At 46.3% G+C, this 22,350-nt stretch overlaps 1 protein-coding gene and 1 long non-coding RNA gene across 5 annotated transcripts; both read left to right on the top strand.

The window, feature by feature from the left end:
- Positions 1 to 13,068: 13,068 nt before the first annotated feature.
- LOC123146118 (BTB/POZ and MATH domain-containing protein 3-like) lies at positions 13,069 to 14,612 on the top strand. The gene has a single exon (XM_044565706.1). The coding sequence runs from the start codon at positions 13,363 to 13,365 to the stop codon at positions 14,485 to 14,487; it is 1,125 nt and encodes a 374-aa protein (XP_044421641.1). The 5' UTR covers positions 13,069 to 13,362; the 3' UTR covers positions 14,488 to 14,612.
- Positions 14,613 to 17,670: 3,058 nt separating this feature from the next.
- On the top strand, positions 17,671 to 20,594 carry LOC123146127 (uncharacterized). Of its 4 annotated transcripts, none has more exons than XR_006472625.1 (4): positions 17,671 to 17,985; positions 18,079 to 18,096; positions 18,596 to 19,288; positions 19,749 to 20,594. It is a non-coding gene; the product is annotated as an uncharacterized lncRNA (long non-coding RNA). The 4 variants fall into 4 exon arrangements; XR_006472623.1 differs by having other exon boundaries at positions 17,671 to 18,096; positions 19,749 to 19,816; positions 20,174 to 20,594; XR_006472624.1 differs by lacking the exon at positions 18,079 to 18,096.
- The last annotated feature ends 1,756 nt before the right edge of the window (positions 20,595 to 22,350 follow it).

The raw sequence follows: 22,350 nt of genomic DNA, 5'->3' as shown, positions 1-22,350 counted from the left end.
AATCCTTTGATGCATACAACCGGTACCAAAGCTACTAAAAATACAGAAGAAGCTTCTTTGGTGTGCCCCGTCGGCATCAAATCACACCAATGTACCGGTACCAAATCCTTTTCAATAGCTTTTCAAATCCTTTTATGCCACGAACCGGTACCAATGCCCTCCTTTGATACCGGTTGGTGCCACCAACCGGGACCAAAGGCCTCTATTTCCTGCCCTTTGGGCTGCTGAAAGTAGACCTTTGGTACCGGTTGGTGGCACGAACCGGTACCAATGCCCTGGGTATATAAGAAAACAATTAGCAGTTTCGACGAAATCTACCACTTCTTCTCCCCGACCCTCCTGCTCCACCTCGTCACCGTTGCCGCCCGACGCCCCTGCTCCACCTTGTCGGCGTCGCCGCCACCGACGTTGTCAGGCTGCTCGCCGTCACCGTCGCCGCCGCTACCAACGCCCCTGCCCCATGCTCCTCCTCGTCGTTGTCGATGCCCAACACCCCTGCTCCACCTTACCATTGCCGCCACCACCAGCGCTGTCAGGCTGCTCGCGGTCGCTGCCGCCGCCACCGCCGATGCCCCTGCCTGCCCCGATGCACCGCCCATCGTGCCCTGCCGCCCCCTGTGAGCAAGCCTGCTCCCGCGCCCTTCCCCTGTCCCGTGCGCGCCCTTGCGCCCATGCCCATGCCCCGCCGGCGCCGGCGCCGGCGCCCTGCCCCTGCTCAATTTTTTCTGTTATATATAGATGTTATTTTTCTGTTATATATAGATGTTGTTAGATGTTTTTGTATATATATGGAAACTTGGTCAATTTTTTCTGTAGTAGATGATGATGATATATATGATGATATATGAAAACTAGCTTGGTCAATTTTTTGTACTAGATGATATATATATATATATATATGATATATGAAAACTTTTTTAAATGTATATATATGATGATGATGATGTAATTTTATTCGATGATATATGATGATGCAATTTTTTCGATATATATACCCCCTGCTTTGGGCAAGGCATGTTCAACTGGCGCTCAAGATTGATACCTGATCCTTCACTCCGCTGGGGCGGTTTACCCTTACGACGCTGACCATTATCCTGCGCATTGGTGTTATCCACAAAATCCAAACTATTCTCCGCTTTATGCTTACCATTGCCCGTCGGGTTATGCTGCTGCCCTTTGGTGTTGCCACCCTTCTTTCCCTTCTTCGGCTTTTCCTCACCAGACTCGGAATCCTTGGTACTATCAGAGTCGGCATACTTAACCAAAGCTTCCATAAGTGTGCCCATGTCATTGCAGTGACGCTTGAGCCGTCCCAACTTCAGCTTCAGAGGCTTGAACCGGCAATTTCCCTCCAATGTTAAGACTGTTGTATCGGCATTGATGCGATCTGATGAATGTAAGATTTCTGAAACCCGGCGCACCCAATGGGTTGTCGATTCACCTTCTCCTTGAACACAGGAAGCTAAGTCCACAATCGACATAGGCTGCTTGCACGTGTCCTTGAAATTCATGATAAACCGGTTCTTTAACTCGGCCCATGACCCAATGGAGTTAACTGGCAAACTTTTTAACCAAGTACGGGTTGTTCCTTCTAGCATCATGGTGAAGTATTTAGCACATACCGCCTCATCCACATCCAGCATCTCCATTGCCATCTCATAGCTTTCGATCCATGACTCGGGGTATAAATCTGCAGTGCAATTGGGCACCTTACGAGGACCCTTGAAATCCTTGGGTAGCCGTACATTGCGTAGAGCTGGGGTGAGACACGGCACCCCCAAAGAACTGAAAACAACCCCTGGTTCCACTGAAGTTGTGGCACAAACCGGAGTAAGTTGACGCGCCGCATCCCGCGCAGCTAAACTCGGATTCTCGACGTGCTCTGCCCTGGTTTACTACATCATGTGCATCAGCTCTCCCCCCTGTCGGGTTAGGCCTGCGGGGAGGATTATGGTTCCGACCACTGCTTGACACAGTCGGTTCCTCAACATGCCTGCTGTAACTCCGGCTCGGGCGAGGGGTAGAATGAATCTTGTCCCGACTATATGAATAAGCCTGCTGCTGAACCATTGCTGTTTGGAGGAGATCTTTGGCCCGCCGTGTCTCAACCACTGCCGGAGAATCGCTTTCTATTGGAATAGCTGCCAATCGTGATTCGATGGCAATCATGTTATCCAAAGGGGTAGGAAAATGACCCAGCGGTGCTGGCACGTACTGACGCGGATCATGGTTCTGTCGAGGCTGGTCCATCATCCATGGCCGATCCGGCGCTCCTGTCGCAGGTGCTTCAACCCGATTTACCGTTGCCGGGTTACTAGTTCCCGCTCCTGGCGTGCTAAAGAGGTTCCTTGCTTCATAAACCGGCGGTAGACGACATTGGTGCCTCCTCCTCATCACGTCGTTTGAAACGTTTTGATCCTGCATGAGCCGGTAAGATTCGGCTGTTGGAAATATGCCCTAGAGGCAATAATAAATTAGTTATTATTATATTTCCTTGTTCATGATAATCGTTTATTATCCATGCTATAATTGTATTGATAGGAAACTCAGATACATGTGAGGATACATAGAAAACACCATGTCCCTAGTAAGCCTATGATTGACTAGCTCGTTGATCAATAGATGGTTACGGTTTCCTGACCATGGACATTGGATGTCATTGATAACGGGATCACATCATTAGGAGAATGATGTGATGGACAAGACCCAATCCTAAGCCTAGCACAAGGATCGTGTGGTTCGTATGCTAAAGCTTTTCTAATGTCAAGTATCATTTCCTTAGACCATGAGATTGTGCAACTCCCGGATACCGTACGAATGCTTTGGGTGTACCAAACGTCACAACGTAACTGGGTGGCTATAAAGGTGCACTATAGGTATCTCCGAAAGTGTCTGTTGGGTTGCATTGAATCGAGACTGGGATTTGTCACTCCGTGTAAACGGAGAGGTATCTCTGGGCCCACTCGGTAGGACATCATCATAATGTGCACAATGTGACCAAGGGGTTGATCACGGGATGATGTGTTACGGAACGAGTAAAGAGACTTGCCGGTAACGAGATTGAACTAGGTATCGGCATACCGACGATCGAATCTCGGGCAAGTACAATACCGTTAGACAAAGGGAATTGTATACGGGATCGATTGAGTCCTTGACATCGTGGTTCATCCGATGAGATCATCGTGGAACATGTGGGAGCCAACATGGGTATCCAGATCCCGCTATTGGTTATTGACCGGAGAATGTCTCGGTCATGTCTGCATGATTCCCGAACCCGTAGGGTCTACACACTTAAGGTTCGATGACGCTAGGGTTATAAAGGAAGTTTGTATGTGGTTACCGAATGTTGTTCCGAGTCCCGGATGAGATCCCGGACGTCACGAGGAGTTCCGGAATGGTCCGGAGGTAAAAATTTATATATGGGAAGTCCTGTTTTGGTCACCGGAAAAGTTTCGGGTTTTTCCGGTAACGTACCGGGACCACCGGGAGGGTCCCGGGGGTCCACCAAGTGGGGCCACCAACCCCGGAGGGCAGCATGGGCCAAGTGTGGGAGGGAACCAGCCCCAGGTGGGCTGGTGCGCCCCCCACAAGGGGCGCAAGGCGCAAGGGAGAGTGGGAGGGGGCAAACCCTAGGGCAGATGGGCCCTAAGGCCCACCCCAGGCGCGCCTCCCCTCTCTCCCCCTCTGGCCGCCACCCAGATGGCATCTGGGGGATGCCGCCACTCTTGGGGAGGGAACCCTAGAGGGGGCGCAGCCCCCTCCCCTTCCCCTATAAATACTTGAGGCCTGGGGGCTACCCAACACATGAGTTTCTCCCTCTATTGGCGCAGCCCTACCTCTCTTACTCCTCTTCTCTCGCGGTGCTTGGCGAAGCCCTGCCGGACTATCACGCTCCTCCATCACCACCACGCCATTGTGCTGCTGCTGTGCTGTCTTCCTCAACCTCTCCCTCTCCCCTTGCTGGATCAAGGCGTGGGAGACGTCACCGGGCTGTACGTGTGTTCAACGCGGAGGTGCCGTCCGTTCGGCACTAGGATCTCCGGTGATTTGGATCACGATGAGTACGACTCCTTCAACCCCGTTCTCTTGAACCTTCCGCTTAGCGATCTACAAGGGTATGTAGATGCACTCTCCTTCCCCTCGTTGCTGGTTTCTCCATAGATAGATCTTGGTGATTCATAGGAAATTTTTTGAATTTCTGCTACGTTCCCCAACAGTGGCATCATGAGCTAGGTCTATTGCATAGATTCTATGCACGAGTAGAACATAAAATAGTTGTGGGCGTTGATTTTGTTCGCTTACCGTTACTAGTCCAATCTTGTTTCGATGGTATTGTGGGATGAAGCGGCCCGGACCGACCTTACACGTACACTTACGTGAGACAGGTTCCACCGACTGACATGCACTTGGTGCATAAGGTGGCTAGCGGGTGCCAGTCTCTCCCACTTTAGTCGGAACGGATTCGATGAAAAGGGTCCTTATGAAGGGTAAATAGCAATTGACATATCACGTTGTGTTTTTTGAGTAGGTGAGAAACGTTCTTGCTAGAAACCCATAGCAGCCACGTAAAACATGCAAACAACAATTAGAGGACGTCTAACTTGTTTTTGCAGGGTATCCTATGTGATGTGATATGGCCAAGAAGAATGTGATTTATGAGATTGATCATGTTCTTGTAATAGGAATCACGACTTGCATGTCGATCAGAATGACAACCGGCAGGAGCCATAGGAGTTGTCTTTATTTATTGTATGACCTGCGTGTCATTGAACAACGCCATGTAATTACTTTACTTTATTGCTAACCGGTAGCCATAGTAGTAGAAGTAATAGTTGGCGAGACAACTTCATGAAGACACGATGATGGAGATCATGGTGTCATGCCGGTGACGATGATGATCATGGAGCCCCGAAGATGGAGATCAAAAGGAGCAAAAATGATATTGGCCATATCATGTCACTATTTGATTGCATGTGATGTTTATCATGTTTATGCATCTTATTTGCTTAGAACGACGGTAGTAAATAAGATGATCCCTCATTAAAATTTCAAGAAAGTGTTCCCCCTAACTGTGCACCGTTGCGAAAGTTCGTTGTTTCTAAGCACCACGTGATGATCAGGTGTGATGGATTCTTACGTTCACATACAACGGGTGTACGCCAGATTTACACACGCAAAATACTTAGGTTAACTTGACGAGCCTAGCATGTACAGACATGGCCTCGGAACACAAGAGACCTAAAGGTCCAGCATGAGTCATATAGTAGATACGATCAACATGAAGATGTTCACCGATGATGACTAGTCCGTCTCACGTGATGATCGGACACAGCCTAGTTGACTCGGATCATGTAATCACTTAGATGACTAGAGGGATGTCTATCTGAGTGGGAGTTCATAATATGAACTTAATTATCCTGAACGTAGTCAAAAGATCTTTGCAAATTATGTCGTAGGCTCGCGCTTTAGTTCCACTGTTTAGATATGTTCCTAGAGAAAATATAGTTGAAAGTTGATAGTAGCGATTATGCGATCAGTAGAAAGCTTATGTCCTTAATGCACCGCTCAGTGTGCTGAACCCCAAACGTCGTCTGTGGATGTTGCGAACATCGGACATACACGTTTTGATAACTACGTGATAGTTCAGTTAAACGGTTTAGAGTTGAGGCACCAAAGACATTTTTCGAAATGTCGCGGAACATATGAGATGTTTCGAGAGCTGAAATTGGGATTTCAGGCTCGTGCCCATGTCAAGAGGCATGAGACCTCCGACGATTTTCTGAGCCTGCAAACTAAGGGAGAAAAGCTCAATCGTTGAGCTTGTGCTCAGATTGTCTGAGTACAACAATCACTTTAATTGAGTGGGAGTTGATCTTCTAGATGAGATAGTGATGTTTCTCCAAAGTCATTGCCACCAAGCTGCTAGAGCTTCGTGATGAACTATAACATATCAGGGATAGATATGATGATCCTTGAGGTATTCACGATGTTTGACACCGCGAAAGTAGAAATCAAGAAGGAGCATCAATTGTTGATGGTTGGTGAAACCACTAGTTTCAAGAAGGGCAAGGGCAAGAAGGGATACTTCGTGAAACGACAAATCAGCTGCTGCTCCAGTGAAGAAACCCAAGGTTGAACCTTAACCCGAGACTGAGTGCTTCTATAATAAGGAGAACAACCACTGGAGCAGAATTACCCTAGATACTTGGTAGATAAGAAGGCTGGAAAGGTCGATAGAAATATATTGGATATACATTATGTTAATGTGTACTTTACTAGTACTCCTAGTGGCACCAGGGTATTAGATACCGGTTCTGTTGTTAAGTGTTAGTAACTCGAAATAAAGAGCTACGGAATAAACAGAGACTAGCTAAAGGTGAGATGACGATATGTGTTGGAAGTGTTTCCAAGTTTGATGTGATCAAACATCGCACGCTCCCTCTACCATCAAGATTAGTATTAAACCTGAAACGAATGGTTTATTGAATCTCGATCGTAGTGATACACATTTTCATGCCAAAATATATAAGATAGTAATGATAGTACCACTTACTTGTGGCACTGCCATGTAAGTCATATTGGTATAAAACGCATGAAGAAGCTCCATGTTGATGGATCTTTGGACTCACTCGTTTTTGAAAAGTTTGAGACATGCGAACCATGTCTATTGGTGTATACGCATGAAGAAACTCCATGCAGATGGATCGTTTGGACTCACTTGATTTTGAATCACTTGAGATATGCAAATCATACCACATGGACAAGATGACTAAAAAAGCCTTGGTTTCAGTAAGATGGAACAAGATAGCAACTTGTTGGAAGTAACACATTTTGATGTGTGCAGTACAATGAGTGCTGAGGCATGCAGTGAACATTGTTATGTTCTTACTTCACAGATGATTCGAATAGATGTTGAGTATATTTACTTGATGAAACACGAGTCTGAATTATTGAATGGTTCAAGTCATTTCAGAGTGAAGTTGAAGATCATTGTGACAAGAGGATAAAATGTCTATGATATGTCATAGAGATGAATATCTGAGTTACGAGTTTTGGCACACAATTAAGACATTGTGGAAATTGTTTCACAATTAATACCGCCTGGAACACCATAGTGTGATGGTGTGTCCGAACATCATAGTTGCACCCTATTGGATATGGTGCGTACCATGATGTCTCTTATCGAATTACCACTATCATTCATGGGTTAGGCATTAGAGAGAAACGCACTCACTTTAATAGGGCACCACGTAATTCCGTTGAGACGACACCATTTGAACTATGGTTTGGAGAAACCTAAGCTGTCGTTCCTTAAAAGTTTGGGGCTGCGATACTTATGTGAAAAAGTTTCAGGTTGATAAGCTCGAACCCAAAGCGGATAAAATGCATCTTCATAGGACACCCAAAAACAGTTGGGTATACCTCCTAATTCAGATCCGAAAGCAATAGGGATTGTTTCTTGAATCAGGTCCTTTCTCGAGAAAAGTTTGTCTCGAAGAATTGAGTGGGAGGATGGTGGAGACTTGATGAGGTTATTGAACCGTCACTTCAACTAGTGTGTAGCAGGGCATAGGAAGTTGTTCCTGTGGCACCTACACCAATTGAAGTAGAAGCTTATGATAGTGATCATGAAGTTTTGGATCAAGTCACTACCGTACCTCGTAGGGTGACAAGGATGCGTGCCACTTCAGAGTGGCACAGTAATCCTGTCTTGAAGGTCATGTTGCTAGACAACAATGAACCTACGAGCTATGGAGAAGCGATGGTGGGCCCAAATTCCGACAAATGGTTAGAAGCCATGAAATCCGAGATAGGATCCATGTATCATAACAAAGCATGGACTTTGGTGGACTTGCCCGATGATCGGCAAGCCATTGAAATAAATGGATCTTTAAGAAGAAGATGGACGTGGACGGTAATGTCACCATCTATGAAGCTCGACTTGTGGCGAAGAGTTTTTTCACAAGTTCAAGGAGTTGACTACGATGAGATTTTCTCATCTGTAGCGATGCTTAAGTCTGTCGGAATCATGTTAGCATTAGTTGCATTTATGAAATCTGGCAGATGGATGTCAAAACAAGTTTCCTTACCAGTTTTTTGTAAGGAAAGATTGTATGTGATACAATCAGAAAGGTTTTGTCGATCCTAAGGATGCTAAAAGGTATGCTAGCACCAGCGATCCTTCTAAGGACTGGAGTAAGCATCTCGGAGTTGGAATGTACACTTTGATGAGATGATCAAAGATTTTGGGTTTGTACAAAGTTTATGAAAAACTTGTATTTCCAAAGAAGTGAGTGGGAGCACTATAGAATTTCTGATGAGTATATGTTGTTAACATATTGTTGATCAGAAATGATGTAGAATTTCTGGAAAGCATATAGGGTTATTTGAAAGATGTTTTTCAATAGAAAACCTGGATTAAGCTACTTGAACATTTAGCATCAAGATCTATAAGGATAGATCAAAATGCTTAATAATACTTTCAAATGAGCACATACCTTGACATGATCTTGAAGGTGTTCAAGATGGATCAGTGAAAGAAGGAGTTCTTGCCTGAGTTGTAAGGTACGAAGTTAAGACTTAAAGCTTGACCACGGCAGAAAAGAGAGAAAGGACGAAGGTTGTCCCCTATGCTTTAGACATAGGCTCTACAGTATGCTATGCTAAGTACCGCACCTGCTGTGTGCCTTGCCATATGTCTGGCAAGAGGGTACAAAGGTGATCAAGGAGTGGATCACTAGATAGCGGTCAAAATTATCCTTAGAGGAATAAGGATATGTTTCTCGATTATGGAGGTGATAAAGAGTTCGGCGTAAAGGGTTACGATGATGCAAGCTTTAACACCTATCCGAATGACTCTGAGTAGCAAACCGGATACGTATAGTGGAGCAATAGCTCCAACAGGAGCGTGGAAGCAGCATTTACAATATGACATAGAGAATTGCGAAGTACATACGGATCTGAATGTTGCAGAATCGTTGACTAAAACCTCTCTCACAAGCAAAACATGATCAAATCCAAGAACACATTGAGACTTAATCACATGGTGATGTGAACTAGTTTAGACACTAGTAAACTCTTTGGATGTTGGTAACATGGCGATGTGACCTGTCAGTGTTAATCACATGGCGATGTGAACTAGATTATTGACTCTAGTGCAAGTGGGAGACTGTTGGAAATATGCCCTAGAGGCAATAATAAATTAGTTATTATTATATTTCCTTGTTCATGATAATCGTTTATTATCCATGCTATAATTGTATTGATAGGAAACTCAGATACATGTGAGGATACATAGACAACACCATGTCCCTAGTAAGCCTCTGATTGACTAGCTCGTTGATCAATAGATGGTTACGGTTTCCTGACCATGGACATTAGATGTCATTGATAACGGGATCACATCATTAGGAGAATGATGTGATGGACAAGACCCAATCCTAAGCCTAGCACAAGGATCGTGTAGTTCATATGCTAAAGCTTTTCTAATCTCAAGTATCATTTCCTTAGACCATGAGATTGTGCAACTCCCGGATACCGTAGGAATGCTTTGGGTGTACCAAACGTCACAACGTAATTGGGTGGCTATAAAGGTGCACTACAGGTATCTCCGAAAGTGTCTGTTGGGTTGGCACGAATCGAGACTGGGATTTGTCACTCCGTGTAAACGGAGAGGTATCTCTGGGCCCACTCGGTAGGACATCATCATAATGTGCACAATGTGACCAAGGGGTTGATCACGGGATGATGTGTTACGGAATGAGTAAAGAGACTTGCCGGTAACGAGATTGAACTAGGTATCGGCATACCGACAATCGAATCTCGGGCAAGTACAATACTGTTAGACAAAGGGAATTGTATACGGGATTGATTGAGTCCTTGACATCGTGGTTCATCCGATGAGATCATCGTGGAACATGTGGGAGCCAACATGGGTATCTAGATCCCGCTGTTGGTTATTGACCGGAGAACGTCTCGGTCATGTCTGCATGATTCCCGAACCCGTAGGGTCTACACACTTAAGGTTCGATGACGCTAGGGTTATAAAGGAAGTTTGTATGTGGTTACCGAATGTTGTTCGAAGTCCCGGATGAGATCCCGGACGTCACGAGGAGTTCCGGAATGGTCCGGAGGTAAAGATTTATATATGGGAAGTCCTGTTTTGGTCACCAGAAAAGTTTCGGTTTTTCCGGTAACGTATCGGGACCACCGGGAGGGTCCCGGGGGTCTACCAAGTGGGGTCACCAACCCCGGAGGGCAGCATGGGCCAAGTGTGGGAGGGAACCAGCCCCAGGTGGGCTGGTGCGCCCCCCACAAGGGGCCCAAGGCGCAAGGGAGAGTGGGAGGGGGCAAACCCTAGGGCAGATGGGCCCTAAGGCCCACCCCAGGCGCGCCTCCCCTCTCTCCCCCTCTGGCCGCCACCTAGATGGCATCTGGGGGCTGCCGCCACCCTTGGGGAGGGAACCCTAGAGGGGGCGCAGCCCCCTCCCCTTCCCCTATAAATACTTGAGGCCTGGGGGCTACCCAACACATGAGTTTCTCCCTCTATTGGCGCAGCCCTACCTCTCTTACTCCTCCTCTCTCGTGGTGCTTGGTGAAGCCCTGCTGGACTACCACGCTCCTCCATCACCACCACGCCGTTGTGATGCTGCTGGATGGAGTCTTCCTCAACCTCTCCCTCTCTCCTTGCTGGATCAAGGCGTGGGAGACGTCACCGGGCTGTACGTGTGTTGAACGCGGAGGTGCCGTCCGTTCGGCACTAGGATCTCCGGTGATTTGGATCACGACGAGTACGACTTCTTCAACCCCGTTCTCTTGAACGCTTCTGCTTAGCGATCTACAAGGGTATGTAGATGCACTCTCCTTCCCCTCGTTGCTGGTTTCTCCATAGATAGATCTTGGTGATTCGTAGGAAATTTTTTGAATTTCTGCTACGTTCCCCAACATCGGCATGAATTCGCTGCGCCTGAGCATCCAAAGTGGCCCGCTCCGTAGCCATCCTAGTTTCCTCAGCAGCCATGTCCTCCTTAGCCTGAGCTATCTGGTCTCGTTATTTCCTGACTTCCGCGTTATGCTGATCTGCATTATCCGGGTTAACTTCCATGGTCAACAATGTTGCCAAAGCGTCCAGTAAACCGGACAGAACTTGAGCCAATGGGCGCACAGGGCCTCCTGCCCCGGCTGCCGATCCGGAAATCATTGCCGCCGCAGCTAAGGAGTGCGGTGCGGGCTGCGTACCGGCCTTGAAGATCGCAACCCGGTTTGGTGGTTCAAGGGGATCCGGAATACTGTCGCCATCGGAACAGCCCCCAAACCGGCCATCTGGCATTTGGTACAATGACTCGGTCTCCGCGGTGGATGACTCGCCATCTGAATAGACCGTCGTCTCACCGTCGGATACCGGTTCAGATTCTGCACCATGGATGAATCCTACGAACGCACGCTTCATGGCGGGCTGAACTCGGGCAGGGCTTGCACGCTGAGCCATCTCGATGAGGTCGGCGCAGATGTCCGGCTCAGGGCCCATTTCGCTGATCTTGCCGATGAAGACATGAATTCCTCCGAAGGGGACCCGGTACCCGTACTCGATTGAGCCGGCGTCGGGGCCCCAGCCCGCGTCGTCGATGTAGAGCTTGCCGCGACGACTCTTGGTCATCCGGCCCACTGCATATCCCTTGAGCCCTTCGAACTTGCCCTCTAAGAACTTGAAACCATCGTGCGATAGCCCCACGGTGGGCGCCAACTGTCGTGGAATTAACACGTCAGATGTCCTAACGTAAGGACTTAGTCATGGAGCCATCGCAATGAGATTAGCTTAAAGGGTTAAACCGGACAAAGGACACATGGAGTTTATACTGGTTCGGCCCTTGCGGTGAAGGTAAAAGCCTACGATCCAGTTGTGGTGGAATTGATGGGGTTCGATGACCAGGGAGCGAATCCGCTTTGCCTGGCTCTCGAGTTGTTGTGTGTTGTCCCTAAACCGTCGTCGGGTCCTCCCTTTATATACACAGGTTGATGCCCGTCAGTCTACAGAGTCCCGAGGCCGGTTCATAAACATGTCCGGCTCGGTATCTACTCTTTACTGTCTTACATTACAAGTTACACGCCTATGGCGATTTATATCTATGGGCCCTAACCCGCCTCTGGGCTTTGGGTTCCTTTGTCAGGTATCCTCCATAAGTCGCCATCTTCTATAACTTCATGGGCTTCAATATTGGTAGTCTTTCGGTGGATAAACCAGCCCCTCCTGGGCGGTTTATACCCACCAGTTATATCCCCAACAGGAGGGGTTGGCTTCGAAATCCACGGTCAAATACTCCGGATTTTGCAATATTTTAGAAGGATTTAAGAGGGGGGAGAGGGGAAGAGAGGACGGCCGCAAGGCTCAGGGTTTGGGTGGGGTGGGGGTGTTTGGGGTGGGGGTGGGAGGGGAGAGAGAGTGGGGCCAGCCTAAGTGACAAACAGACTGTGCATCGCCTAAGGAACCGGCGCTGCACATTAGAAGTGTGACGCCGATGCCCTAGACGCTGCACATTACAAGTGTGACGCCTATGCGTTGGGCGCTACACGGCTGGCTGCGGGGCCGCCCCTGACCCCGGGCTGCCACGCTGGCCGGGCATGCGACGCCTAAAACAACGACGCTGCATGGTGCAATGCAGCGCCCGCCTGTCGGGCGCCACACAAAACGGTCTGTTATGTGAAAAAATTTCAAGACCAGGTTAGATCGTGAATTGATTTCATCCTCAGGTCAAATATGCGTTTTCTGCCAGAGTGGTACATATAGGTTTTCTTAAATAAACTTTATCTATAGGCGCGGCCTCCTTGCACCACCAGATGCTGCCTGCGTGTGGTCGTAGGTGCATGCCATCAATATGACGAATCAAAATCAAAATTGAATCAAAACAAAAATAGTGACTCAAATAAAAAGGATATTTACTCTTCCGTTGCAACCTGCCGGCATGTTTGCTAGTGATAATTTAAAAAACGGTTTGGGCCCAAAACTGTTGATTAAAAAAGACACAAACAGTCGCGTGGGCCGGCCCATCTCCGCGCGCGAGGGTACCTCTATGCTCTATCTCACCGCCGCCGCCCCCACCGCCAAATCCCTAGTCTCACGCTCCCTGCACCGCCGCCATCCCCAATGCCTCCTCACCGTCGATCACTTCCCACCGCCGCCTCGCCGTAGACGACCCCCCTGCTGCTCTCGCCAGGGCCGCCTCCCCGTCGACCACTCCCCTACCCCGCTCTCCCCAGCGCCGACTCGCCTGCCGAAACGAGCGGCCGTTCCCCCAAGCGAACGTCTTCCCTGCCGCTCGCCCAGCGACCCCTGCTGCTCCACATTGCCACAAGATCGCAGGAATCATGCCGTTCGCTGGCGTATCCGTCGTTGCCGACGGCCGACTGGTGCACCCATCGTCCCCGGAGTCGGCAATGTTTTACCCTGGCTCCAGCGCAGCCAGCAGAGGCAGCTGGTATCACCTGCTTGTGGTTGAAGGTTACTCCCGCATCAAAGACCTTCCCAATGGAAAGAGAATCAAGACCGGCTCTTTCAAAGCTGGAGGCTATCAATGGGCTCTGAAGTTTTACCCCAATGGTGACCTCCTGGAGGATGCTGGTTACATTTCTGTTTTTCTTTCCCTTGATCAGGATGTTGCACAACCTGTGAAGGCGCACCATCACTTTAGTTTCATTGGTGAGGTTGGCAAACAAGAACCTGCACGCGTCCGTGGAATCAAAGCATCTTCTTTCCATAAAAAAGGCTATGGTTTTGGTCTCCACCGTTTCATGAAAAGAGAGGCCCTTGAGAAGTCAGAGCATCTCAAGGACGATTGTTTCACCATCCGGTGTGACTTCATCATTGCCGAAGCTGCTGCTGCTCCCTTGATCGAGGTGCCCCCACCTAATTTAAGTGAGCATCTGAACCATCTCTTTGTTACGAAGGTGGGCGTCGACGTGACCTTCGAGGTCGGCCACGAGACATTCGCAGCGCACCGTTGTGTGCTCGCGTCCCGTTCCGCCGTCTTCATGGCAGAGCTCTTCGGACCCATGAAGGAGGGGATTGCTATAGACGATGCCATACAGATACAAGACATGGAACCGAATGTCTTCAAGGCCTTGCTTAATTTCGTCTACACCGACTTGATGCCAGAGATGGAGGTGGAGGGACAGGCAGGGGAAGCCGTCTCTAAGGTTACATGGCTGCGACACTTGCTTGCCGCCGCGGATAGGTTTGATCTCCAGCGGCTCAAGTCAATGTGTGAAGAGAGGCTGTCGGAGCACATAAATTTGGGCTCGGTGACCGCCATCCTTGGTCTGGCAGCGCAGCACCATTGCCGTGGACTTAAGGAGGCCTGCCTGGAGTTCCTCAAAGTCCAATCTGCTGCAATCTTGGAAGGTGTCATGGCGACCAGTGACTGGCAGCGCATATCTGCAACTGACCCGTCTGTTCTGAACGAGCTCATCGCCAAGCTTGCCTCCAAAGCGTAGTTCGTTGGTTCTAATGGTGTGTTCTTACTTAGACTAAAATAGGTCGGTAGCTGAATTTATGCAAGGAAATCACTTGGGCACTTGGTCATTGTATTTTGGAAAGTGCAAACTATCATTGTGGTTCCTGAAATTGTCTCACTGTATGGGTACCGCGAGCTGAATTGTTGCCTCCTTGGCATATATAAGAAGTTAGTGTTTGATATGAATCTCTTATTGATCATGCAAGCCCCGGCTTGGCAAAATGCCACACTGCGTGTTTGTATCTATCTACGCTCGAAAAGCCGTCCAATTTGCAGCTTCAGTTAACGAGTTACAGAAACTTATCCAAGGTTATGGTTCTGACCTTCTTCTAACTATTTTATTTCCAGCTTGTGAACTGTACAGATTGGTGTTGCATTTGGCCAAGTGAGCTCCCATCGCCATACTACGGCATCATGGCCACCTCCTTGCGGTCGTTTGCTGGTTGCCTCTTGCTGCACGAAGTGGTTCCACTTGTCTCGGAGGAGGTAGACCAGCGCTACCACCAACACCTAGGCGGCGAGGAGAATCGTCCAAGGCCTGAAGCTCATGCCAGTCCTCGCCAGCATCCGCAGCCATTGCACCAGGTACCCCTTGCCTTGAAGCCCCTGAAGAAATTATTAAGACTACATGTTGAAGCACCATAAGAATTCATGAGATTTGTGAGACGTAAGGCTATGCCCCCACAAAACCAGAAATTTTCGACGAAATCTTACCGCCGGGCCTGCCGTGCTGGTGCAGTCTATGTCATTTCTGGTTTATGTTAACCCCTGACATTATCTGTATATTCATAACTATTCGAAACATGTATATATCCATAATCATTGTGATTGAATGAAAGTCCACACAATTCTTAAATAAAAAAAGACCAGGCAGCACGACCGCAGATGCCTAAGCTTGGATGTAGTAGAACCAGATCAGGATCAGACAACGGCCTAGTAACCCATCTGAAAGTGAGCATGCTCTAAAGAATAAGTGTAAAGCAACATAATCTGTGGTCAAGCTTGACATGCTGGAAGCATATGATAGGGTTGAGCGACACGATTTAGAAGCGATGTTGTACAAGCTTGGCTCATTAATAGCTTTATGAGGCTGCTCATGAATTGTGTCACGCCCGTCGGGTTCTTGGAAAAAGTGAATGTCAAATCTACTACTCCCTCCGATACATAATAAGGGTCGCAGTACTGAACTAAGGTTTAACTTCAATACTGCGACACTTATTAAGGATCGGAGGGAGTACCATTTTTTTTACTAGTTTCTGGAACCACAGATGGCTTGATGGGCATGCTCCGAAGAGTTGGCACCAACCTTTTTTTTTTTGCTAGTTCTAAACATCTCATGGTGAAAGATGCTATCCCCAATGGATCTTGGATGAGACGTTTAGGTAATATCTCCTCTGCGGATGTGCTGGACATGTTCATTTCCCTTTTTGGAAGGAAAAAAAATTCAGTCCATCACTCTTGACCCAAAACCTGATTAGATATTCTGGAAGATCTCAGCCAATGGACAGTACTCAATCAAATCTTCCTGTGATGTGCAATTCTGATCCCGTATCCCTCAACTTCAGCTTGAGAAGGTTTGGAACATGAAATCCGAGATGAAAATCGAATTCTTCATCTGGACTCTCCTCTAGAACAGCCTTTGGACAGCGGATAGACTGAGAAGAAGGAACTGGAGCACCGTGATGTTTGGTCTAACTGTTACCAAACGACGATTGAGTCGGCCAAGCACTTTTCTCTGGATTGCCTTTTGATAAGGAAACTTGGTTCCTGGCCGGTGCTGTTTTCTGGCTGCTGCTCAGGCGCCCTGACTGCTGCCGTTTCTTGAGCAAGACTAGACGCCTGGGGAAAAGATGGGCAGAAGTGGATGAATGCTCAGCGGCGGTTTACATCACTTGAGGCATATGGCTTGATAGAAATGGGAGGATTTGTAAGGCCGCGGTTTACATCACTTGAACTCTTGAAGCATATGGCTGTATAGTCGAACTGTTTGCACAGATTTCAGATTTATTTTCTGACTTCTTTTTTCTCTTGTTTCTTCGGTTGTTTTGCTTCAGTATTGTACAATTTCCTCCCTACTGAAATGAAAATGCAAAGCTCTTGCTATTCTGGTAAAACAAAACAAAGGGATCTATGACAAGGGGATCCCATGTCATCATATTTACTTCTCATGTGTGCGAAAGGCTCTATTTCCTTGTTAAACAACTTCAGAGGCACGGATGTGGACGGATGTATCCGGGTAAGTGTACCTCACCTTGGATTAACCATCTATTATTTGCTACAATTTGGATTTTATCAATTCCAAAGTGCAGAGTGTAAATAGATTATCTGAGATTCTTCAGATATAGAGGAGCTAGCTCGGTGTTTTTAGTTCTAGCGCCTCACAACACCTACGTGGTTGCTTGGGAACCGAGAATTAGACATGGGTTCTTGCGTAGCATGTTTTTAGAGGACTTTTATTAGGTAAATCAGTTTTGGTTAGTTTTTCGGTTAAGGTGAATTTTTATATATATATATGGTTTCTTGCTTGGACCTGCCGCAGTCCCGTTGCAATCCAGTGTACATAAAACAAGTTTTTACACGCACAAAAATAGTTGCTTTTCTGAAAAAATAGATTTTTGGGTTTTTAGGAATCTCGGTTTTACTTAATTGGAAATTAGTTAGATAATCCAAATAAGGTTTGAGGTTATAACACCTGAAATCGTGCATAAGGAAAACTGATTCTCTATTATCTCTGTATATCCAAACAACCCATACACGGGAGAATCGGAAGTTGATCCTCGGTATCAATGTTAAAGCGTCCCCAGAGCGCTACCTGGGGCTCACTACCAGAAACTGTATTTTTCCTGTAGGTGACGAATTTTCCTGTGAGGCCCGAAGCCCATCACAGGAATATAAATTTTCCTGACGGGCCAAATTTGGCTCCCAGGAAAATTGACTATTTTCCTGAGAGTCCAGCCCACAGGAAAAATATCTGAGGCCCAGCCCGCCATTTCACCACCGCGAAACGGGCTCTGGCGCCGGAAATTCTTACCTCCCGCGTTTTTTTCGCTTTGGCGCCTCAAATGAAACTTCCGCCGATTTTCCTGTGTGTATGGGCCTACAGGAAAAAAGGCCCATCCAGATGAATAGAATCCCTAGACCACCAATTCCCCACTTCGTCCCATCTCTCCATCTCACATCTGCTCCATGGCCGCCGCCCTCCTCAAACTTCCTGGCCGGCGCCGGCGCCCTAAATCGTTCCGGCGCCGCTCGCCCTCCACTCTCCCGACCTCCACTACTGGTCGTCTCTCACCTCCACCACCGCCGCCCGGGTCAACCTGCATCCGCCACCGACGCCCACCTTTAATGTCTGTGACTTCCACCGTCGCTTGCCTGCAGCTCCGACCCTTGCTGCATCCCACCTTCGTCGGACCACTCCGCCCAACACGGCTTCCCTGGACGCGATGATTGTACCCCGTGCTCCCTGCTCCAGATCTGGGTAAGTCTGTTGTTGCACATCCAGTAAACTGCCTGCTCCTCCTCGTCTGACGTGACAGCAGCGGCCTCCTCCTCTCCGTTTTGTCCAAGCCAGTTGATCCATTTTTCTGTGGTAAGTCCAACCATGGTCATCCAAATAACGAAGTCAGGATCTTTAGTTGTTCATACAATTTATGTAGAATCTAGATCTGAGGGCATCCTTATCTTGATTTCCTTCTTTTGCTGGCTCATTGGTGAAAAGAGTAGGCTTGTGAGTGGGAAAATAAGGGTCCCTTTGCATCTGTTTTCAGTATGTTGATTTGTTCAATTTTCAATTTGTTAGAAAGAGTTTTGTTCTCTCACATATCTCAAAATTTTAGGACCTACAATTGGTTGTGTTATTAGCACTGATGTTAGCTAATATAATTGAGAAACTGAAAAGCTTCTTGTATCATTGCTAGATATGTACTTTTAGAATATGTACCGCATATAAAGATGAGGCCTATAGCTGCTTTCTCAGTGGTATTTATGTATTTATGTACATTTGAAAAACTTTATGAGCAAATTGTAGTATAATGTCTTGAAATCAGATGTCAAATATTTACTCTTTTTTCATGCTTGATTTCTTGTAGCTTGAATCTGCCATATCAAGGATCCTTTGTTGAAGCTGCAGCCACACTGGTACAACTTTATATATCGCCTCCCTTCACAAATAATTTTGGCAGTAAACGTTCAATTTTAGAAGCAAGTTAGTCATATTTTAGTTAGCAATATAAGTAATTATTTGCATAGTTGTGCCACTCTCTTTTAGGTTTTGTTTCTCATCTTTAGAAGTCTTTGTAGTGGAAGGAAGGGCAAGGCAAAACCTGTCTCAGGTACCTCTCACACTTTGGAAATATACATACTTGCCTTTATGTGGCAATTATCTCTCAAATTGTTACCTTATTATTTGTTGCTGTCCTTATTTATTTGGCAAATTACTTATTTATGATGAGGTAGTGTAAATTGTTTTGAAACTATACACCATCTATCCCTGATGCTAACTCAGTCTCTCCTCATATGCACAGCGCCACTAATCCATTCCTCTAATCTTCTCCTGAACACATATTTGGTCGCAGGTACCTTGTTGTTTGGAACATGTCATCCCTTGAGCTCGGCACCTGTTCGCATATGCCCTGTTCGAAGAGTGAGTCAGTGCGTGTCCGTGCTCTGTTTTACGCGCGTGTGTGTGTGTGTTTTGGTTCAGGTGCAAGCCCATGGATGCTGAAGACTATGAGGAGTACATACCTCTTCTTTATGAAGTTCTCGTAGGTCAGCAACATGAGGTGATTAACGCACATGCATATCTATCTGATTTGTGTGTTACTTCCATCATGTATCTAGACTGGCAGTAATATTCCTCAGTTACTCAAGGGTGTATGGCATGCTGGATCTTCTTTGAGGGCATGATTTAGCTCAGGTCTTCTTGTCCAGTCTTTGGCTCTTGTGCATTGAATCTGGAGCCATTGTTTAGCCAACGTCTACCTAACCCCATTAATTTATTTTACTTCCTTGAATTACAATCTTCACCCATCATGTTAGTTTAGATGAAGCTGAATTTACTATATATCTAAAATTAGGGGATTATGCAATCTCTTAAGTTCTTGCCTTCTTGGTCATCTTTTTAGGTAAACTGTTATTCCGCTGGCTACAAGTATACTCTGCTTTTCCAGAAATCTTTAGTCTTGTTCTGAACAAAATCATCTATTCTTGATTGGAATCTTGAGATTGCACATTTTTCATCAGGGCAAAAAGGGCAGGACCTCGTTAAGAATGTCGTCCTAGTGGGCACAAGGTCGAACATGAAGCTACCAGTGAGTATTGTTTAATCCTATCCATTATTTTATAAAGCACCAAGATGTAGTATAACATCTAATGATTGCATTGCTGCCATATGCCATATCTAAGATTTACAAAGAAAAACTAAATGAACATCCTTTTTTAGTCCTTGATTAGCTAAATTATCATCAAGTGGACCAGATTATCTTGTGGAGCCACTTTAAAATATAAAATATATGTTTCATGGGGCTGTAGGATATATTGTATAGATATGCTAAAAGATGAAACTTGAAAGAGTTAAGCGGATAACAACTCATATGGTGAAAGATGTTGGTCATCATCTCCTTCTCTTTCCAATATTATTCCCGTTACTTGTGTACATGACTTTGCAGGGAACACCGAGTTATCCTCTGTTAGCTTGGAGGATGGTGCTATGGGCGACCACGTCGGCAATGGCAACAGCGAAGGCAACAATGATGTTGAGAACATGGTGGTAACCTAAGGTGACGTAGAAACTTATGAAGGTGTAGATGATGCTCCAGATCATGAACCAGTGGACTTAGAAACATGAGTCTTATTGTTTTGGGTGGCGGTGGCATGTATGCGTACAACTGACATGTTACTGCTGTTGAGCAAATAAAACAACAGCAATTAAAATTTTCAGATGTCATCTACCAGATGTTCAATCATGCATGGATACGTGCTATGTATATACTGGTTTTGGATGCTTGTACGAAGATATGATGTGGATTTTCACTTAATGGGATCATACGTGGACCATTGATATGTGCTAATAAATTTGTAATTATAGAAGGATGTGGATTTGTCAGATACATGCTCAACATTGATCCTAGAAAGAAAAATACATGCTCAACATAATTCATTTTCCTGCGTGCCATTTTCCCTGTAGGCTGGCCGTCACAATAAGTCTACCTATAAACCTGACGGCATCAAGATTTTCCTGAGGGTAGCCGACAGGAATAACCGTCAGGAAAGTAATTCCTGTCGGCTGGCCGTCAGGCATTAAAAGATTTCCCTGTCGTTTTATTCCTGGCGAAATTTTCCTGTCGGGTACCGTCAGGAAATATTTTCCTGACGGGATTTGGCTTTTTCCTGTGGGTTCTTAGCCGTGGGGAAAAGTCTGTTTTCTGGTAATGGCTCCTGATTGTCCTGGGTAGGATTACGCCTGGGCGACAAGAACATTAGAAGCAGAATTCAAGGGTGGTAACTGGTAAGAGAGAAATTTGGTGTGTGGTGAGAGAGAAGTTGTATTGAAGTCAGACATTGGAAGCTATTCCAACTTAATTATAACATGAGTTATTTCAAGTTCACGTAAAAGCCGTGTAAGGCTACGAGTTGTTTAGGCAATGAACCTCTAGAAAAAGTAGTCTCAAACTTGATAGATGATTATAGTAGGGATTGGAAGGCTGATGTGGTTCGTCAGAGTTTCCTCTGGCCCGACGTTGATGTTATACTAAACATTCCTTTGAGCTCAACTAGTGGGGAGGACTTCTTGGTATGGGCGTTGGAAAGATCAGGTGTCTACTATGTGAAATGAGCTATCATGCTCTCCTGATTAAGAACAAGCTTTGTGCTCTAAAGAAACTATTTTCCTCACATGATCCTTACTTGTGAACTTCTGTTGTTCACACAAGCCATATCCAAGATGAGGAGTCCGGAGTAGCTCGGGCCTACCTCTTCCTCGGAGCCTTTCTTTTCTCTTCATTAATTTTGCAATGCAAAAAATACTTTATTTAGATATAGTTGAATTTCATTAGACTTCAGTACATTGGTAGGTCAACAAAATTTACTTAGATTTACAATATTCTTCAACACATACTACCCAAAATGTTTTAGTTAAAGAATTTAAGTTATTCTTCAACACATACTAGGGAAAGCTAGCCATGCCTTAATTAGGTATGTCTAAAGGTAACAAAGTCTCATCGTCGGTCAAATGTGTATAATGCAACACCATTATAATAGTTTGACTTAAGTGTAAATCCTTAAAAGATTTAGGTATGTATAAGGTAGCTAGTTTCATCATCGGTCAAGTGTGCGTAGTGCAACACCATTATAATAGTTTGACTTTAAGTCTAAATCCTTAACGAATTTAAGAATATCTAAAGGTAACACGTTTCATCACTGGTCAAGTGCGTACAGTGCAGCAGCAACGTAACAATTTGACTTAGATCTAAATCCTTAAAAGATTTCTATAAGCAGCAACTAACTATACAAAAGTCCATAACCATACGACAACTAACCCTACAGTAGTCCATCGGTGCGAAGGCGGATAACATAGATAAACCTGAAGCTGCTATATTATTACAAGGAATAGAGCTCACCACCATGGCCCCGCCGCTAATGAAGGCAACACATGTCGGGTCTACGACCGCGCACGATGGCGCAAGAGACCCGGCGTTCGATGGCAGGGGGACTACACGGAACCAGAGACGACCAAACACAAGCGACACCTTGCGGCCGTCCACGCCACACACTGCAGTGTTGCTCGGGAAGGCATGTGAGCGTCTGCATCAAGACAGTGTGACTGCGCTGAGTGGCCACAGGTGCG

Source organism: Triticum aestivum, chromosome 1B (genome assembly GCF_018294505.1).
Source record: "Triticum aestivum cultivar Chinese Spring chromosome 1B, IWGSC CS RefSeq v2.1, whole genome shotgun sequence".
Taxonomy (NCBI): domain Eukaryota; kingdom Viridiplantae; phylum Streptophyta; class Magnoliopsida; order Poales; family Poaceae; genus Triticum; species Triticum aestivum.
Note: the sequence above shows the minus strand (reverse complement) of the source record. Positions and strands in the feature narration are given on the sequence as shown.